Source organism: Cavia porcellus, unplaced genomic scaffold, assembly GCF_034190915.1.
Source record: "Cavia porcellus strain 051 isolate PalLab524CR breed Dunkin Hartley unplaced genomic scaffold, mCavPor4.1 scaffold_25, whole genome shotgun sequence".
Taxonomy (NCBI): Eukaryota; Metazoa; Chordata; class Mammalia; order Rodentia; family Caviidae; genus Cavia; species Cavia porcellus.
In genome coordinates this window covers 15,548,075-15,566,181 of record NW_026947508.1, presented here as the reverse complement: position 1 = coordinate 15,566,181, position 18,107 = coordinate 15,548,075, and the positions used below count along the sequence as shown (strand labels likewise).

General features: G+C 40.8%; 1 protein-coding gene across 12 annotated transcripts in view; it reads left to right on the top strand.

The window, feature by feature from the left end:
• Hp1bp3 (heterochromatin protein 1 binding protein 3) overlaps positions 1 to 7,876 on the top strand; it is a 37,766-nt gene extending 29,890 nt beyond the window's left edge. For 11 of the 12 annotated variants that reach the window (XM_063235697.1, XM_063235695.1, XM_063235696.1 and 8 more), the window contains 4 exons: positions 1,986 to 2,145; positions 3,088 to 3,199; positions 5,260 to 5,382; positions 6,260 to 7,876. In XM_063235697.1, coding sequence (XP_063091767.1) covers positions 1,986 to 2,145; positions 3,088 to 3,199; positions 5,260 to 5,382; positions 6,260 to 6,560 — 696 coding nt within the window. In that variant the 3' untranslated portion in view covers positions 6,561 to 7,876. Of the gene's footprint in view, positions 1 to 1,894; positions 2,146 to 3,087; positions 3,200 to 5,259; positions 5,383 to 6,259 lie in introns of those variants that run through there. The other variant, XM_013153799.3, reaches the window with a different exon arrangement.
• The last annotated feature ends 10,231 nt before the right edge of the window (positions 7,877 to 18,107 follow it).

Here is an 18,107-nt window from a genome sequence, read left to right as displayed (position 1 = left end):
TAGCCTCCTGAGTGCTGGGGTTAACAGGCATGTGCCACTGATCCTGCCTGTCCTGTGACCTTGACAAACACATTTACTAGTTCTGGTAGAGATTTTTGGTAAATTTCTTAGGATCCCCAGCCCCATTTACTTTTATTTGTTAATGTTACATTGATTTTTATGCTAATTCCTTAAAGGTTAGTTATCACATAGAACCTCATATTAATGAGCTTCTTGTACTCTGTTATCTTAAAATTAATTGATCTGTCTTGATCTTTGAATTGAGTCTGCTAACCAAGCATGCATTAGTTATTTAGAAAATGGTGGTTTTAGGGCCAGGGGTTTAGCTCAGTGGCATAAGGGCCTGCCTTGTAAGCGCAAGGTCATGAGTTTGATCCCTGGTACCAAAAAATAAAAAAAGAAAGAAAATAGTGGTTTACTGAGTGATGCAAAGTTTTCAGATCTTTGTCATTTCATCATATGGTGGTAACAAAATTTCACAACTATTTGTATTTCAGTCCCTAATCTTGTAATAGTGATGGTCTTAGGAGGATATTAATCTCACAGTGGTACGTAGTGAAGTTTTCCAGGATTTAAATTTTCATTTGATCTTTGCCATTAGCAACAAATACTGTTGTTTTTGTTGGAGAGGCTCATTTAATTCATTTTCAAGATGATGTTTATCTCATCTCACAGTCTGAATAATCATAGTTTATCCATCAGTCATTCCTTCAAGTAAAAAGGAAATTCCATAAAAATATAGCTAGTTCAGCTCACACAGGTGAGTTTTCTTAAAAACACAGTTGTACCTTTATGCATAGCAGATATTTTATCCATCTTCCTATTCCATCCCATGAATATTAAAAAGATGTACATTTGAGTTGAGATTTTAAAAATAAATTTTTAAGTGTTTCCAGCACTGGAGATTAAACCCATGCCCTTTGCACTTGCCGGGCAGGCACTGTGCCCCTGTGAGTTACATCCCCAGCCCTAAAAATAATTGTTTTGCTATTTCACCAAGGGCTTTTTCCTCATAGTACTGGGGATTGATTCCCAAGAACTTTATGCTAAACTATATCCCCAACCTTTTTTTTTTTTTAAGGTACTGGGGATTGAATGCATGACCTTGCACTTGCCAGGCAGGTGCTTGTGCCACTGAGTTAAATCCCCAGCCCCAAGACAAGTTTCTTTTTTTAACTGTGTGACAGAGAAGAAAATCACTTGAAGATTTTTGTGCCTCTACCTTGATTTATGGTAAGATGGTAGCAGTTTTTATCAATCATTGATTTTGTACCATCAGTGCAAACGTCAGCACAATTAAAGGTAGATCACATGTTCATTTCATTATGAAAATAGTTTTGACCTTCAGATCCTCTGAAAAGAATCTCAAGAACCTCTAGGTATATATTTTTGAACCACTGTTAAGGAACCCTGTACTGGGAATTGATCTCATGATCTCAAGCTTGTCAGGCAGATGCTTGTGCCACTGAGTTAAATCCCCAGCCATTCATTCTTTCTCTTATCAGTGCTAATCTTTGTTTCTCAGTCTTTCAGCTTTAAATATGCTGTATAATTTTCTATTACATGATACCCTTAAATATTTATCAGATTTTTTCTTATTTTCCTTACAGTATTAATGTTATTTCTTAATATAACTGATATTTTTGATGCATTAAAAGGAAGTATTTTTCAAAGAGTCTTAGTTTATTGAAGGTTTAGCAAGTTAACCTCTCATTAGGGTGGAACTGTCCATATCTTTGAGTTAGGTTGGCTATTTTAGGTTGGCTATTTTAGTAGATAGAGAAAATAACCTTTAGAGGGTTGAGACTTCTCAGTTAGGTTGACTACCTGGTGAATGAGAAGAGAAAGTCCCTAACCTGACAATTTATTGTAAAACGTATCTGTGCTAATGCAGGAGCTCCGACCCACCTGGTGCAGAGGAGTCTTGTCTTGAGCTGCTTTGGGAGTGTTGTCTTGATGCTTTTCTCTTCCTCCTTGGAAAACAGCTGAAGAAATCAGGGGAGAAACCCCTGCTTGGTGGAAGCCCAATGGAATATGCAATCTTGTCTGCCATTGCTGCCATGAATGAGCCGAAGACCTGCTCCATCACTGCTCTGAAGAAGTATGTCCTGGAGAACCACCCAGGGACCAATTCTAATTACCAAAGTAAGAGTCAGAGTTGTATGCATTTAACCAGGACTTAACATATTCAATATGCAATATTCATTTTTAAATGTTACAAAAGATGCTGTTTTTCTACTTGGGAACTTGTATTTTTATCTTTTCCTTGCAATACTAAAGATATGTATTGTAGTTAGTTGTGCTTATTACCGCTTGTAGGCTATGTTGTGATTCTCTCTTTTGCTCAAATGTGCGTTTTTGTCTGTTTTTTTTTGTTCGTTTGTTTTGATACAAAGTCTTGCTATGTATGTTCAGGCTGATACTGAACTCATTGGTTTGGAACTTGCAGTGATCTTCCTGCCTCAGCTTCCCAAGTACTGGGATTACAGGCTGCACCACCATACCTGGCTGGCCAGTAATTACTAGTCTCTTCAGTATCATTGATTTTGCAGCTGTATTTAGACATTAAATCATCATATGTTTTTGATATCTCTGTGTGAAATATAAGATGATGAAGCCTTTAGGCATGATACTGTTTTGTTATAGTTTGCTGATTTATGAGGAATGTGTTCTCTTCATCTTTATAGGTAGTTCTCCTAGAAGATTGTGAGTACCAGTATTGTATACAGTAGATACATGGACTTTTGAGTGAATGGAAAATATGTAATATTTTAGGTCTGTACTTAACCATTTTTGTGTTGTCTTAGAACTAGTCACTTACCTCCTTGGGGTAAAGTCTTTAACTACTATATAGACTCTATTTCCTGAATATTTTCTCCTGTTTCTGTGAATATTTGCCAAATTTATGGGCACTGAATAAATATTTAGTGAACTAAATCCATACATTTGGTCACACAGGTTTCCATTCACACATGTCAGTTACTGTATGTGATAGGACATTGAATTAATGAACATGTTACTGTGGTTGAGAGAATTACCAAATCTGAATAGCTAATTTACTTTTTTCGTTCCTGGATTTTTGTTTAGTGCATTTGCTGAAGAAAACTCTGCAGAAATGTGAGAAGAATGGGTGGATGGAGCAGATCTCTGGTAAAGGATTCAGTGGCACCTTCCAACTCTGTTTTCCTTATTACCCCAGGTGAGCACTTAGCCCTAAATAAAGCAGTGGTCATTATAAATTTCAAATCTGACTTAAGTTACAGGCTTGGTTAAATTTATTTTATCCTCACACCATACATTGAACTAGAAATAATTTGAACATAAAAGACCTTAAATAATCATTTAGAGTAAAAAGGTTCCAACATAACCATAAAGGAGTTTTGGCTATTCTAGAGCTTATTACTATTAGTCAATTGTTGCTGAAACCAAGCATCAGATTCTTTGAGATCTTTGGATAATTGTTTCAGTGTTCCTTCTTTGGTCTTTTTCTTTTTGGTTTTTTTGGTTGGTTGGTTGGTTGGTTGGTTGATTGATTTTTGGAGACTCTTTGCAGTACAGGCTGGCCTTAAACTCACTATGATGTAGCCCATGTTGGCCTTGAACTCATGGCAATCTTCCTGCCTCAGCCTCCTAAGTACTGGGATTGCAGGAATAGGCGATCATGTCCAGCTTATATGTTTAAATGATAATGATAGACGACTATCAAGAGAATTATATGTAATCCTAATTGTCCAGTACCAAGTGGGGAGAACAGTGACTGCTTTCTAGAATCCACACTCTGCCTTCATACTTTAGAAACAGGGACATTTATTTGCAAACCTGTCTTTTCCAAATATTTTATTTATTCAGTGCCTCTTCTAGGCTATACATTGTTCTGTGTGTTGATGTTCTTGTCCTTATGAGTTTACTCCTAATAAAGTCATATGACATGAACCACTAAAACCTTGTTTTAGCAACACTACAGTGTTACTTTCTTAGGTTATTTGGTTGAATGAATGACTTTTCAAATATTAAGGTTTTTTTCTCTCTCTTTTTTTTTTTTTTTTTTGTGGTGATGGTGGTGTTAAAGATTTAAACCCAAGGAATGCTATATTCCCAGCCCTTTTTATTTTTGAGACATTATCTTGCTAATTTGCCCACGCTTACCTTGAATTTGGAAGTCTTCTGTCTCAGCCTTCTGGCAGCTGGAATTGCAGGCATTCTTTACCATGCCCAGATAACCATTAACTTTCATACTTAAAGCCATACACATAAAATGTTACAGTTTAAGGGCATATAAATCACAGGGATCAAGATTTCTGACATGAAGGACCAAGAAGACAGGGGATCCTTGCTGAATTTCACAAAAATTTTGGAGATATTTAAACTTTTGAGGTCTTCTGCCAGTTTTATTTTGTTTCTGCAGTCCCAGGAATGTAATCCGGGGCCTTCACACTGAGATACATCCCCAATCCTATGTATTTATTTTTGGTGACTTTTATACATATATGTACATATACATATATATATATATAAATTTTTTTTTTTTTTTTGTCTTTTTCGTTTTTATCGGTACCAGGGATCGAACTCATGACTGCCTGCTTACAAGGCAGGCGCTTATGCTGTTGAGCTAAATCCCCAGCCCCTATTTTTGGTAACTTTTGAAACAGGGTCTCACCAACTCATTGTCCCTCTGCCTTAGCCTCCTAAGTACTGGTATTACAAGGGTATGCCACCATATCCAGCTTTTGCCAGTACTATTAAGCCAAAAGGTCTATACTGCTATGTGGACTATTTACTATCTTATAGAACATTTGTTGCTGTATATGTAGTGGCTGACACAGTGTAGATATAAGAGTTTAATAAATGCTTAGCAAGTATGTGAGTGCAAGCGGATGTGATGGCTCATGCCTATTCTCTCAGCACTCAGGAAGCTGAGGCAGGAGGATCACCATGAGTTCAAGGCCAGCCTGGGTGACATCCACATAGTGAAACCCTGTCAAAAAACAAACTAAGATTACAAACCTGAGTAAAGATGAGTTTTAAAATGGTAGTAGGAAGGGAATAAGATATGCTCTGGGACTTTCATAGGTTTGTCATGACTTTGTATGTTAAAAAATAGGTTAAAGTATAACCTAAAATTTATAAGCTAACTTCACATTTTTTGAGAGATGAAGACAGAAATGAGAAACGTCCAAGGAGAAGTACATAGTTTAACATTCTTTTCCTTGTCCTGTGTGGAACTTCTGGGAGACTTTGTTCTGTCTTGTTTTCCTTCAGCCCAGGAATTTTATTTCCAAAGAAAGAGCCAGATGATTCTAAAGATGAGGATGAGGATGAGGATGAAGATGAAGATGAGTCATCAGAAGACTCTGAGGATGAAGAACCACCACCTAAGAGAAGGTGTGGATGTGTGAAAAAACCCTTGTTGGGCGGGATGATAAATGTCTTAGCCAGGCTTGGTGATGTATATTTGGTATTCCAGCTACTTAAGAGACTGAGGCAGGACAAGTTTTGAGGCTAGCCTGAGCAGTTTAGCCAAGATCCTGTCTCAAAAGAATAGAAAGAGTTATGGATGTAGTTAAGTAGTCCTTAGTTCTTTCAATCCCCAGCACCAAAAAAAAAAAAAAAAAAAAATCTTAAGAGTACAAACTGATACTGATACAGATCCTGAAGGCAGAAGTGTGTTTTTGCCACTTAGGCTTGTCCCCAGGTTCTTTGTAAAACATTAGAATTTATCCTCTCTTGAAAACTCAGTGACACTGAATTTGAAATTTAAAGCTATTTGAGGGCTAGGGATTAACTCAGTGGTATAAGCGCCTGCTGGGCAAGCATGAAGTCATGAGTTCCATCGCCAGTACGGAAAAAAAAAAAAAAAGCTATTTGAGTATATAACGTACTCCTTGAAAAAACTTGTATATATCCATAATTATTTACAGAAAAATAGTTTCGTATTTTCCTAGGGAAAATACGGCATTATGAATAATTTCTACGAATTGATAGAATTTTTATGCAATTTTAATGAACTTCTCTAGTTCATTAAAATTCTTTTTTTTTTTTGGTCTTTTTTTCTTTTTATCGGTACCGGGAATCGAACTCACGACTCCCTGCTTGCAAGGCAGGCGCTTATGCCGCTGAGCTAAACCCCCAGCCCCAGTCATATTCTTAACATAGATGAGATCTCTGTGCCATTTCTCTTTAGTCAAAGCACCTGGGCGTCCTGGCAAAGTGAATCTTTTCATGTACTAAGTGACTTCCTTTTGCTTTTTTGTCTTCATAGGTTGCAAAAGAAAACTCCAGCCAAGTCCCGAAGGAAAGTGGCACCCATGAAGCAGAGAGGGTCAAAGCCTGCACCTAAAGTCCCAGCTTCCCAGCGAGGCAAAGTTAGACCCCTGCCCAGGAAAGCTCCTCCTCCTAAGGCCAAAACTCCTGCCAAGAAAGGCAGACTCTCAGCCTCAGTCATCAAGAAACGTAGTGGTAGCTCCTCAAAGAAGCCGGCAGCCAGTGTGGTGAGAAAGGAAGTAAAATTACCTGGCAAGGGTAAATCCACCATGAAGAAGTCCTTCAAAACAAAAAAGTAAATTTTATAGCAAGAAAAGGTATCATGATAAAGTTCAAAATCTTATTTTATAAGGTCAGTGTGCATTTGTTTTTAGTTTTGATGCTTATAAAATTTCTTTTTCCTCCCATATGAACATTGCAGGGAGGGAATATAACCAATTTAGGCATTTGTTAGCTTTAGGTGCTGTTTTTGGTGCCTACCCCTTCCCCAATCATATTAATTTCTGCCATAATCTGGGACTCTCCTGAACTATATAATCTTTTTGTCCCTCCTACCCAACCTCTTTTTTTTTTTTTTTTTTTAATGGTAATAAGCTTTGGTGCCTCTCTCCTCCTCTGGCTCTTGCTGTTCCCCATCTTATAAAAGTTACTTCACTAACCCTCTCTCTCCAACTATGAACAGAGACAACTTAGCTTTGGAAATAACCTGAAAATATTGTGATCACCTTTGTTTCTGAGGATGCACGACTGTTTTGGGCCTCTTCACATTGACAAAGTTACAGGAATTGTTCTCTGACCCAGAGCATTGCATTCCCTTCACAGCAAGCACAAGAACTCTCTACTACTTGGTTCTGACTGCAGGGGAAATACAAGAATATTGTGAATCCAGTTTCCAGTGTCACCTCTGTTACCAAAAATCAAAAAAACAAAACCTTCTTGATCAGATGTTTAAATATATTTTTTAGTATTTGAAGCATGAGTTGTCACTGTTTGCCTTTTTTATGAGGAAGTATTGGAGAGTTACAAATGTAGAAATGTTAAGTGGAAAAACATACGGTTTGCTTAAATAAAATAGATTCCAGATTCATCTGTGGATTTTTTTCCCCTTTCTTTCGAAAACACTTTTGATATCAATTAATTGGCTTCCTTTTTCAGATATTTTAAAGAAAAAGAAAAGCAAATGAAGCCCTACTACCTAACCCTTTTTTATTTGTGTTTGTTTTAGTATTGTGAAGTTGTGTTAAAATAGTACTAGCTTTCTACTCAAGAAATACCAGTTTTCTGGTTGTTGTTTCTCTTCCCTGTGGCACTTGACATATTAATTGTCTTAACTCTTTGGCGTACTTCTGGGCCCTGAGGGCTGCCAGAATCAAAAGGTGTTTGTTTCCTACTCATTCCACTTGCATTGTCTGCTGGGATCCCATCTGCAGCTTGAGTGTGGCTGAGAAATGGACTTGAGAAGATTGGCTTGGATTAGATCATAATCATGTGTGATCCCGTCATGCATTTGTTGGAATTTGTGTTGCATGTAAGGCAATCTTTCCTGTTGTAAATCTTCCTTTTTTTATGTACATATATTTTGAAAAATATGAATAAACATGAAATTTTAAAAGCTGCTGAACTGTAGCTTATATTTAAAAGTTTCTGCATACCCTTACTAGTAGCTGAGTGCTGCCCTTACCTGAGTCTTTTCTTCTATCAATAGATCGCATCACTTTCTTTTTTAAATACAAGCTCCAGTTTATTTACTTTTTTTTTTTCTTTCTTTTTTCTGGTACCAGGGATCGAACTCATGACCGCCCGCTTGCAAGGCAGGTGCTTATGCCACTGAGCTAAATCCCCAGCCCCTAGTTTATTTACTTTTGAATTTATATTGATGTTAAATGACGTTTCTAGATACTTTGAGTACTGTTTCAAATAGTATTGGATATTTGATTACTGAAAAAAATTTTTAAATTATTTTGTATTAAGTATTTTCAAGGACTTGGGATATAATTTAGAGTACTTGCCTTGTATGTGCATGACCCTAGGTTCAGTCCTCAGCACCATAGAGGCCAGAAATTATTTTTAAAACAATGCTGTTGAGTCTTTTGTATTCAGTGAATGTTTAATGTTCAAATAAATCCTTGGACTGGAAGAAAAAATTATCAGCATCTAAAGGATAACAAATGAACCCTTGAGACAATTCTAGGGAATAACTTCCCACTTAACTGAAATTCAGGATTGAACTCTGGGAATGCCAGTTTACATCCCCAGACCTTTTTATAATGAGACAGTATTGTTGCCAAGGTACCCCAGGCTAACTTGAAACCTGTAATTTTTCCTGCCTCAGCCTCAGGAATAGCTGAGAACTTGATCTTAACCATTCACATGCACTTAGAGTCCTTTATAAACCTTAGGAAACAGATGTTTTAATCATATCCCTTGGGTATAATTAATAGAAAATTACATGAAAATAACAGCTAAATAATTTGCCAGTACTTCTGACAATTTTCCCCCATTATTCCCCTCCCCCTTTGTTTTTTTTCCCTCTTAATACAGGAGCACGCACCCGGCCGGGCCCTTAGCACTGGGCTACATCCCAGTCCTTTGTTTATTAAATTTTGCGGCAGGGTTTTATTTAAAGTTGCCCAGGCTGGACAGGAACTTAGAATCCTGCCTCAGCCTCCTGAGTGCTGAGATTACAGATATTCACTGCCACACGTCATGTCCATTTCTTTTACCTAATTTTGCTAGCTCTACTTATGGTTTGCTAATGGATGGATTCTTAATGCCTACTTTAAAGAGCTTGTGAAATTATTCTTGCTTAGTCTTTTCCCATCCAATATGGCAAAAGTTAGACCAGCCTTGCTCAGTAACGACATTTTAGCCAACTAAGAAAAAATCTTTTCGAGATGGTGTCTTTGTATACATTTCAGACTGACCTTGAAATCACCATTTGCCCAGGCTGGCCTCAAACTCACGGTGATTCTCTGCCTCAGCCTCTCAGGTGCTGGGATTACAGGAATGCATCACCATGCCCAACAGAAAAGTTTTAATCTAAAAATGTATGTAGTTAAGACTTCCATTTTGGAGCCTTAAAAGTCATATAATCACTGTCTCTCTTTGAGCGAAGCAAAAATTTTAATTTTATCAACAGAAGAAGAGAATTCTGTCCTCACTTGGAAAAGTATTAACCTGATTCACCAGAAATCCTATCATTTTCCCTGTTGGAAAATGTTTTTTTGGTGATTTAAATTTAAGTCAAAAAGTTGATTTTGGCTCAACAGCTTTGAGGCTTTGCTGCATGATGTGTTGACCTGTTGTGGTTGGGCCAGTTGTAGGTGGTATTTCGTGTTTGGTGCATATTTACTGGAAGCTGCTCAGCTAATGGCAGCTAGGAAGCAAAGAAAAAGAGTGGGGTCCAAATATCTTCAAAAGACACCCCAGTGAACTTCCACTAGGCAACGTTTGGGTTTGGGGGGTATAAGTAAATCATAGTACTTTATAAATCATAATAGTGACTGTTAATAGCAAAACATGAATTTCTTCCACATCAGGTTCTGTACATGTTATTACATATAATCCTAGCAACATGGTGACATGACTAGAGTTTATTTTCCCCGTATTACAGAAGGAAAAACAGACAGATTGATGTTCTGTGACTGCCCCAGGTAACCACAATTAGAATCCAAGCATCCTGAAAACAGCCATTTTGATTATCTACCTGCACAGTTTTTCAAGCTTCCGAATTTTCTGCTTGTTCTGCAACCTAGTGAACTCCATTTTCTACACATAACAAACAGCTTAACAGTCAAGGATTTAGCTCAGCAGCATAAGTGTCTGCCTTGTAAGCACAGGGTTCTAAGTTGGATCCTTAGTACAAAAAAAAAAAGTGCAGAAATTATTAAGTCAAGTTTCCTAATTTGGTGACTTTTTGTTGTAAATTTAATAGAATTAGAGCTCGTATTCCTGGGAAATGCCTAGGCAGCTCTAAGATGTTTTTAGAATCCTGTATTAGCAGAATCCAGTGATTTTTGATTCTGCTGACTGTCTTCACCAAAATGTTACCAGGTTCTGGGCTGTTTGCTTTTCCTTGTGGAGTTAGATTCCAAATTCTCATTTCAAAGAATTGAATGAATGAGCATGAAGCAGTGGCAAAGTTTAGTAGAAAAGTAAACGTGAAGAGAGAAAATGGCTCTGCAGAGTAAGCTTGGACCAAGTAAAAGCAAAAGCAAGATGAACTCCCTGGAAGAAAGGGTAGACTATCGTGAGGAAAGCTACAATAGCAAGTTTTTCTTGGCTTCTGTGTCTTTTATGTAGCCCAAGTCTCAAAACTGGCAAGAACATCTCCAATTGGGTCCTTGAGGACCTCACCTCAAGGTCAGGTCTAAGCCATCAACAGGACTGGAGGTTCCTTCCATTCATCTCCACTATTCCTCTTCTTAGTGTCATCCTAAAAGAATTAAAAGCATCCAGTCACAGTGGTATATGCACGTCCATGCTTTATAGCGGCACAGTTTGTAATAGCCAAATCTTGGAAGCTGCCCGGATGCCCACCAACTGATGGATAATGGTGTTATTTTATACAATGGAGTACTACTCTGCCATAAAGAAGGATAAGCTCAAGACATGTCTAGGTAAATGGATGCATCTTGAGACCATACTCTTGAGTGAAAGAAACTGGACAGTTGTGTAAATACCACATTGCTTCTCTGGTATGAGAAACAAAGTAAATAAGGACCAAAAGTATAATTATTATGAAATAGGAAAAAAATGTTGAAATGGGGAAGAGAAGGGGAAAAAGAAAAGGAAAAATTTTTTTAAATGAGAAAAAATGGAAACAATTTTATAAATGGGGATGGAAGGAGGAGAGGTTAAAGAGGGTAGGGGAGTGGGGAAAAATAAGTTACAAGTACAAATTCTCAAAAGGAATGTGATCCTTATGTATATCTAAAATTACCAATAAAATCTGATTAAAAAAGAAAAAAATCAAATTCTCAAGAGAAGTCCACATGCAGGGCTTTGGGAACTGTTCTTGCATGTGTTTCAGTCTGTGGTCAGCTGGTTCCAGTGAACAACATTGTGGAGGAAGAGAGTGAGAACAGAGCTGCTCGCTTCATGACAGCTAGAATTCCGGGCAGGAAGAAGCCAGGGCTGTCTCTGAACACATTCAGCTGTGAGCCTATCAATGGACTAGACCACTGGTGAGTGTAGCACCCTCACAACCCAGTCACCTTATGAAAGTCCTAGCTCTGACCCCTTGAGACTGCGGGTAGGGGTTGTTTTCGACGTAACCCTAACAGGAGGAAGGTCCATCCTCCTGTGAGTTCTAGTTCAGTAGTCCTGCGTCAGCTTCCCGAGTGGTGAGATCAGAGGTGTGCAGCACCGAGACTGGGCTATCACAGCTAATGTGTTGATAAGTGAACAGCTTTCTTCGCATTGTAACCCAGGAATTTGTATTCCCTGAAGCTCACTAAGACGTTCCACAAGGGGAGTTTAGTGTGCAACTGGATTTTGTGCACATGATGCCTGCTGTTAGTATGAGCTGGAAGTGTAGAAATCCTGGCTCTTAGACTCATTCTGAAAGAAACCTTAGTCATCTGGTCTCCTGCCTCCCTGGTCTGCTTCAAACCCACAGGTCTTTCCTAAAGGCCTAGTGAGCTTTGCAATATGCTTGCTCATCCATTTGTCTGTTGAAGAGTTTTGCCCTAAGGAAATATTCTGTCTGTCTCTCCCTCTTTCCCTTTACCCCCTCTTCTCTCCCCCAAATCCCTTATGTTATTTATTTGTGTAACTCAGACTGAAAACAGTATATAGAATAAGAAATTTTCATCAGTTCCGAATTGATTTTGGTTGGAAGTCTACCATCTGTAGCTCTGGTCCTGCACAGCAGTCCTTGAGACTGTCACTTTACCACTTTACATAAGTGCCCACTTGGGCTAAGCCTCAGTTTCCTCATCTGTCAAATGGCCAGCAAATTCACAAGGCTTGTTTTTGGAATAACCACCTAGAAGCAGTGTGAGAGTCCAAAGTGTCAAAACTGTACCATGTTCACAATACACTTCCAGTTGGTTTCTAAATGTTAAGAAAGACAGGTTTTTTGCTTTTGGTTTGGTTTTATTCTTTTCATATTTGGTGCCTATTATATTGAGCCCCCAGGGCTTCATACCTGCTAAGCACATGCTTTATTACTAAGCTACATCCCCAGCCTCAAGATTGATTTTTTTTTAAAGCCCAAACATCAAATTTCACAATGGGTCAATTTCCTTTAAACTACCATTGATTGTAGTTTCTGATTGCTAGATAATTTAAAACGCATTATGTCAAATTCTCATACTTGAAAGATGAATTATCCACAGTTTTCAGATGCAAGTAAATTTAGCTCACTTTTGTCAAATTAAATACTAATAAGTGATGGAATTAGATCCGTCATCCTCATCTCCATGTCTTCCTACGTTTGCACACCAGTAGGTCAGGAAGCAAAACCTCCGGCAGCAAGGTACACCGGGTTCCTGCCGTTAAAATTTATGGGCCATGCTTAGCAGATCACAAAATCAGGTTTTTGAACTGCAAGGAGCTTACTTACTAGAAGATAAATGAAGAAGAGAGAAAAGATACGTAAATAGCCTTGAGGGTTTTTTGTTGGTACCAGGGATCAAACTCACGGCTTCATACTTGCCAGGCGGGCACTTGTGCTGCTGAGCTGAACCCCCAGCCTGTAGGTTTAAAAAGCCAGGAAACTGAGATGTTAACACAGTAAAGGTGCCAAGAAAAACTTACAGACTGTTGGTGGGATTGTAAATTCCTGTAAGGACTGTGGGAAGCAGCATGGAGGCCCCTCACAAAAGCTAAAAATAAACTGGATGCCGTAGCACAGGTCTGTAGTGCTACATTGAGGCAGGTACGGGTCCAGGAGGTCAAGGCCAGTCTGGGCAACATAAGGAGATACCTTCTCGAAAAAAACCCAAGCCAAGCAGAACAAAAATCCACAATAACTAAACACTACCATGTGATTCAGCAATCCCACACTAGGTACATAGAATATCAAAGCAATACCTACAGCCCCAGCTGTGTTGCTGCACAACTGTTCACAACATGGCATCACTTGAGGTGTATGTCAGGGATGACCACATAAAGGAAAGGTGGTAGAGATATACTTTGGAATATTAGCCATAAAAATAAATCTTATGTGCATCAACATGGATGAACTGGAGGGCATTATGTTAGGTTAAATAAGACAAGTAAAGAAAGACATACTATTTGTATGTTTTGACTAACGTAGAAGCTAGAAAAAGTTGATCTCATAGAAATTAAAATGGGGCTGTTGGGCATGTTGGCACACTGTAATCCGAGCACTTGGGAGGCTGAGGCAGGAGGATCCCAGAGTTTAAGGCCAGCCGGAGCCTCGTAGAGAAACCCCATCTCAAAAAATAAAAAAATAAAGAAGTAACGTAGGGGCGAGCAGAGACTGGTGGTGAGGTGGTGAGGGAGAAGTTGTGGAGTCTCTCAGTTATTCTGAGGTTCCTTTCTGAGCCAACCTGGAGTTCGAGGTCAACCTCTCCATGATTCAGAATCCTGACGCTGGGAAATAACTTGGGGAAGAAGAGGAGGAGGGAGGTGGCCCCTCAGGACCCAGGAAGGGTCTGCAGGGACAATCGGAGCCCGCACAGAAAGTGAGGAGACCTCCTTGCAGTCTGCACTTCCTCCCCGGCTCCTGGCCTGTGACATGAGAAGGGAAGATAAGTCTAGAGAGACACGGGGAGGGCCGGTGACTCAGAGGCCTTCTGGAGGCCACCAGTGAAACACAGCAGTGGATGCTGGGAATCAAAACAACTGGTGAGTGACTCCAGTCCAGACAACTGGTGTGTCCCCCGGAGAAGGTCCTCGGATACCGCTTTCCAGCTGAGCCCTGGACTCAGAGCAGCCATGGTTAGGCTTCATTTCAGGGTGGCTGGTGTTAAATTCTCACAGCGAGTGGGGAGGGACAACCATGGGAGACATCCAGAGGCAGGGGCGTGTTCAGGGACAGGGAGCTGTGGTCAGGGCCGCAGGACACACCCAGAAGTGTAAGCTAAACAACTTGGGCCTCAACCCCACAGCCAGAGGCAAGGATCAGCTTGAACTTAAGGCGATTGGAAAGTACCAGTACCGGCCCCCTGCCCTAGTGCTACTGCAGGCGTGCTGAGATTATGCAACACAGATCTGGGCTCTGCCTGCCACATTTGTCTACCAGTAAGAGCAAAGTCATGCCCTGAGTTGAACTCTACTGCAAAACTGTAGATTCCAGAAGAGAGCCACAGACTTGAAATCATAAAATTCATAAAATTTTTTTTCTATTTTTCTTTGCTTTAGGCGTGTGTGTGTGTGATTTGTTTATTGTGTGTATACGTGAACATTGTTTTTAGGTTTTGTTTGCTTTTTTTTTTTTTTTTTTGTCTTTTTGAGACAGGATCTCACTATGCAGTTCAGGCTTGAGCTCACTTTGTAGTCCAGGCTGACCTTGAACTTCATAGCTATCCTCCTGCCTCAGCCTCCCAAGTGCTGGGACTGCAGGCATGTGCCACCATACTCAAATTATTTAATTTTTTCTTTTGTTTTTCCCTTCTTTCCTGTCCTCTTCACCAGTTTCCCAAGGCTAGGGTATCCTTCCACTGTCCTTCACCCTTGGTTCTAATCTCTTTATCCTCTATTATTTCTCTATTTTTTTTCCTCTTCTCTCTTCTAAATCTTCTCCTCTTCAGGTAAAATTGCTCTATGGAATATTTGCTGTAAAAATTTTCTGATTTGTCACAGATTTTGCTACATAACTATAGATCCTGTACCTGTGTTTAAAGGCAGCAAGTTAATAGTTATCACAGTTTGGAATGTTCCAGTTTGTGTGTGATGCTGTTGTTATGATTGGTCATACTACTTTAGTCAAGGTGACATAGTTGTCATGATCAATTGTTTCCTAAGATGGTCTGGGGGTCATAAACAATACTACAATCCAATACCAAAGAACTGGATGCCAAGCCAAACAGGCATCAACATTTCACCCCTAATGAAGAGGCAGGATCTTGACTCAAAAGCCAAAAGCCAGCTATACCTAACAGACATGTCTGAAAAATATTCATTTCCCAAAGAGGTCTTGATACTAGTAATAAGGCTACCTGTGGAAAGGGTTTTGGCTCAGACAGGACTCTGTAGCCAGGAAAGCCTCAATCGGAAGCAGGAAGCCCCTGTCTCCCCTGCCCCTAGGAATTTACCTGTGACACCATCTTCCTGCCCCTGGGAATTTACCTATGGCGCCAAACCTAGGACCAATGGGCTACCTGTGTATCCCTGATGCCCCCTTAGGTTCCACCCCAAACCGAGGCTACTTACATACCCCCCACGCCATGTGTCTGCAGGAGAGCTCGCCAGATGCCAGCTGTGGGGGTGCCGGTCATCTCTCTCTGTGTTCTCAGAATAAAGGCCACTTTTTGTTTTATACTTCTCATCGTTTGGAAATATTTTTCATCTTTTGGAAATAACCTTATCATTTGGTGCCGTGACTCGGATCAGCAGGCAATTGACTCCTGGGACACACTTAGTTGAGTCCCCAGCCAATTAACGAACCAGATAACAACCTGGATTAATTCCGCGCTTTTTCTTCTCCCGAGATGTCCTTGTCGCCAGCTGCCTGCACTCACCATTGGCCAGGTTGATTTCAGGTGAGCACTCTTCAGGGAACTCTTGGCACTGGGCAGTCCCAGTCGACTGTCCTCCCCATTCGCGTGGGACTGCGGCATTTTCACGTCCTTAGGACAGCCCAGGGCAGGGTTCTTTCTGGGCAAACCTGTGTCCACACTCTAAAATCTCTCACGTTCTTTGGGTTCGGACAGCCCAAAGCAGAGATTTTTGGACCGCCCACACTGAAAGGCCCTCACTTCCCTTAAAGCCTCGTGCTTTCATGGGCAAAACTGTTACTGACCCCATATGCGCTCCACTCGTAAATCTTTCAGTGATAACTGGAATATACGAGTTTTTGTAACCTTAGCCACCGTGTGGTGCCACAAATGAGTGACGGCTTGTTCTGGACCACGGCTTATTTCTTGCCTGAATCAGTCATGGGAAACATATTTTCTAACTCCTAAAAGACGCCTCTACAATGCCTAATTTCCAATTTACATACTTTAAAAATTAAAAGGACCATAAAAACTAAACAATTAAATTTTTACTGCCAGGAGGTCTGGCCAACCTACCCACTTAGTAGCAATCGTTGGCCCAAGGAAGGAACATTTGACCCCTGCATTCTCAGGAACTTGTATGATTTCTGTCAGGCCAGCGACAAGTTATTAAAACTTCCTTATATTCAGGCCTTTCTTATTCTGAGAACACGCCCGTCTCTCATTAAGTCTTGTTCTCCTGCTCAGATACTTTTAGCTAACTCTACTGCGCCACAAACTTTTCCGTCCTGCCCTCAGGATTCGCTTGAGGATGTTCCTCCGGTGTTTTCCTGGCCGCCGCCTGCCTACCCCCAAAATCGTTCCCTGCTGTTACCTCCTGCCAGACCACTCTCCCCTCCCCCTATGCCCGATTCTCTCAGCAGTCCTAGTCCCAATGCGTCGCAGTTACCTCCCACTGTGCGATCGTCTCCCTCTCTGCCTTCCGGGACCCATAACTCTCCCAGCAACTCTAATCACTCTGTTAGTGCTTCCTCAAAGTCTCTGACTTCTTGTTCTCCTGAGAATTCTCTATCCCTTACAGCATTCTTACCACCCACCCACCATACTAAGTCTCGGTCGCTATGTCCTTCCAACAAGCCGCTTGCGCTGGGAACAGTCGCCATGTTGCAACCCTCTGCCATGTGAAAGGGTGCCGCCATCTTGGGACAGAAGTCACGGTGAATGGGCGCCCCCTTGTGGCTCCTCTTGTGAACAGCAGCAGCCGCCCTGTTGCAGTGCACATGACGCTTCATTGTGCTGCCGACAGCAATCCTCTCACTGCAAGGCATACAGTGAGACGCCATCTGCTTGTGTTTCCCAGGGTGACCTGCAGCAGCTCTGTAGCCGCTCTACAGATGATTGCTCACACGCGCCTACTGGATGGATGGCTGCCCAATGGCCCTCTGCTCTGGAATCTTCTCCTCAGGCTCTGCTACCACTTCGGGAGCAAGCTGGCCCCAAGGAACTTGTTAACATCCATGTGCCTTTTTCCCTTTCTGATCTATCCCAGATTGCCCATAAATTAGGTAACTTCTCTGTTGACCCACAGAATTATATCAGGCAATTTAAATTTATTACTAATTGTTATGATTTACATTTTAAGGATGTTTATGTGATTCTAAATACCACTCTCAGCTCACAAGAACGGAATCAGCTGTGGCAAGCAGCTCGAGAAGAAGCTGATCACAGACATAAGGTAAACACTGCTGATAATGACCCTGGGCTTATAGCTGTGCCAGAGCAGGACAAGCATACTAACTATAACAAACTTAATAAAAACCCAGCTGTGTTCTTAAACTGGCTTTCTAATCTTCACGCCCTGCGAGCAGTTCCAGCTTCGCGTGCTGTGTGGGGCCACCTCCCACCCCCTCCCCCATGCGTCCTCCCAGCCCGCCCCTGCGCGCTACATCCCGACATTTGCCGCACCCCCACCCTGGGCATGCTCTGCCAGCGTGCCATGAAACAGCAGCTCAGCAGCTCCGCCCAGACATGCTTTTTTTATAGTTTGGCTCCACTCAAAAGATGCTATTTTTTTATTCTCAAACCATTTAATCAAGGTTATTGGCCACCTGATAATTTTACCAGCCTTGTTTATCAATCAAAGCCTTCACCAATCTCCTGTTTAACAACTAAGGTTATAAATTCCTTTTTGCTGGAAACCACTAGTTCTGTTCCAAG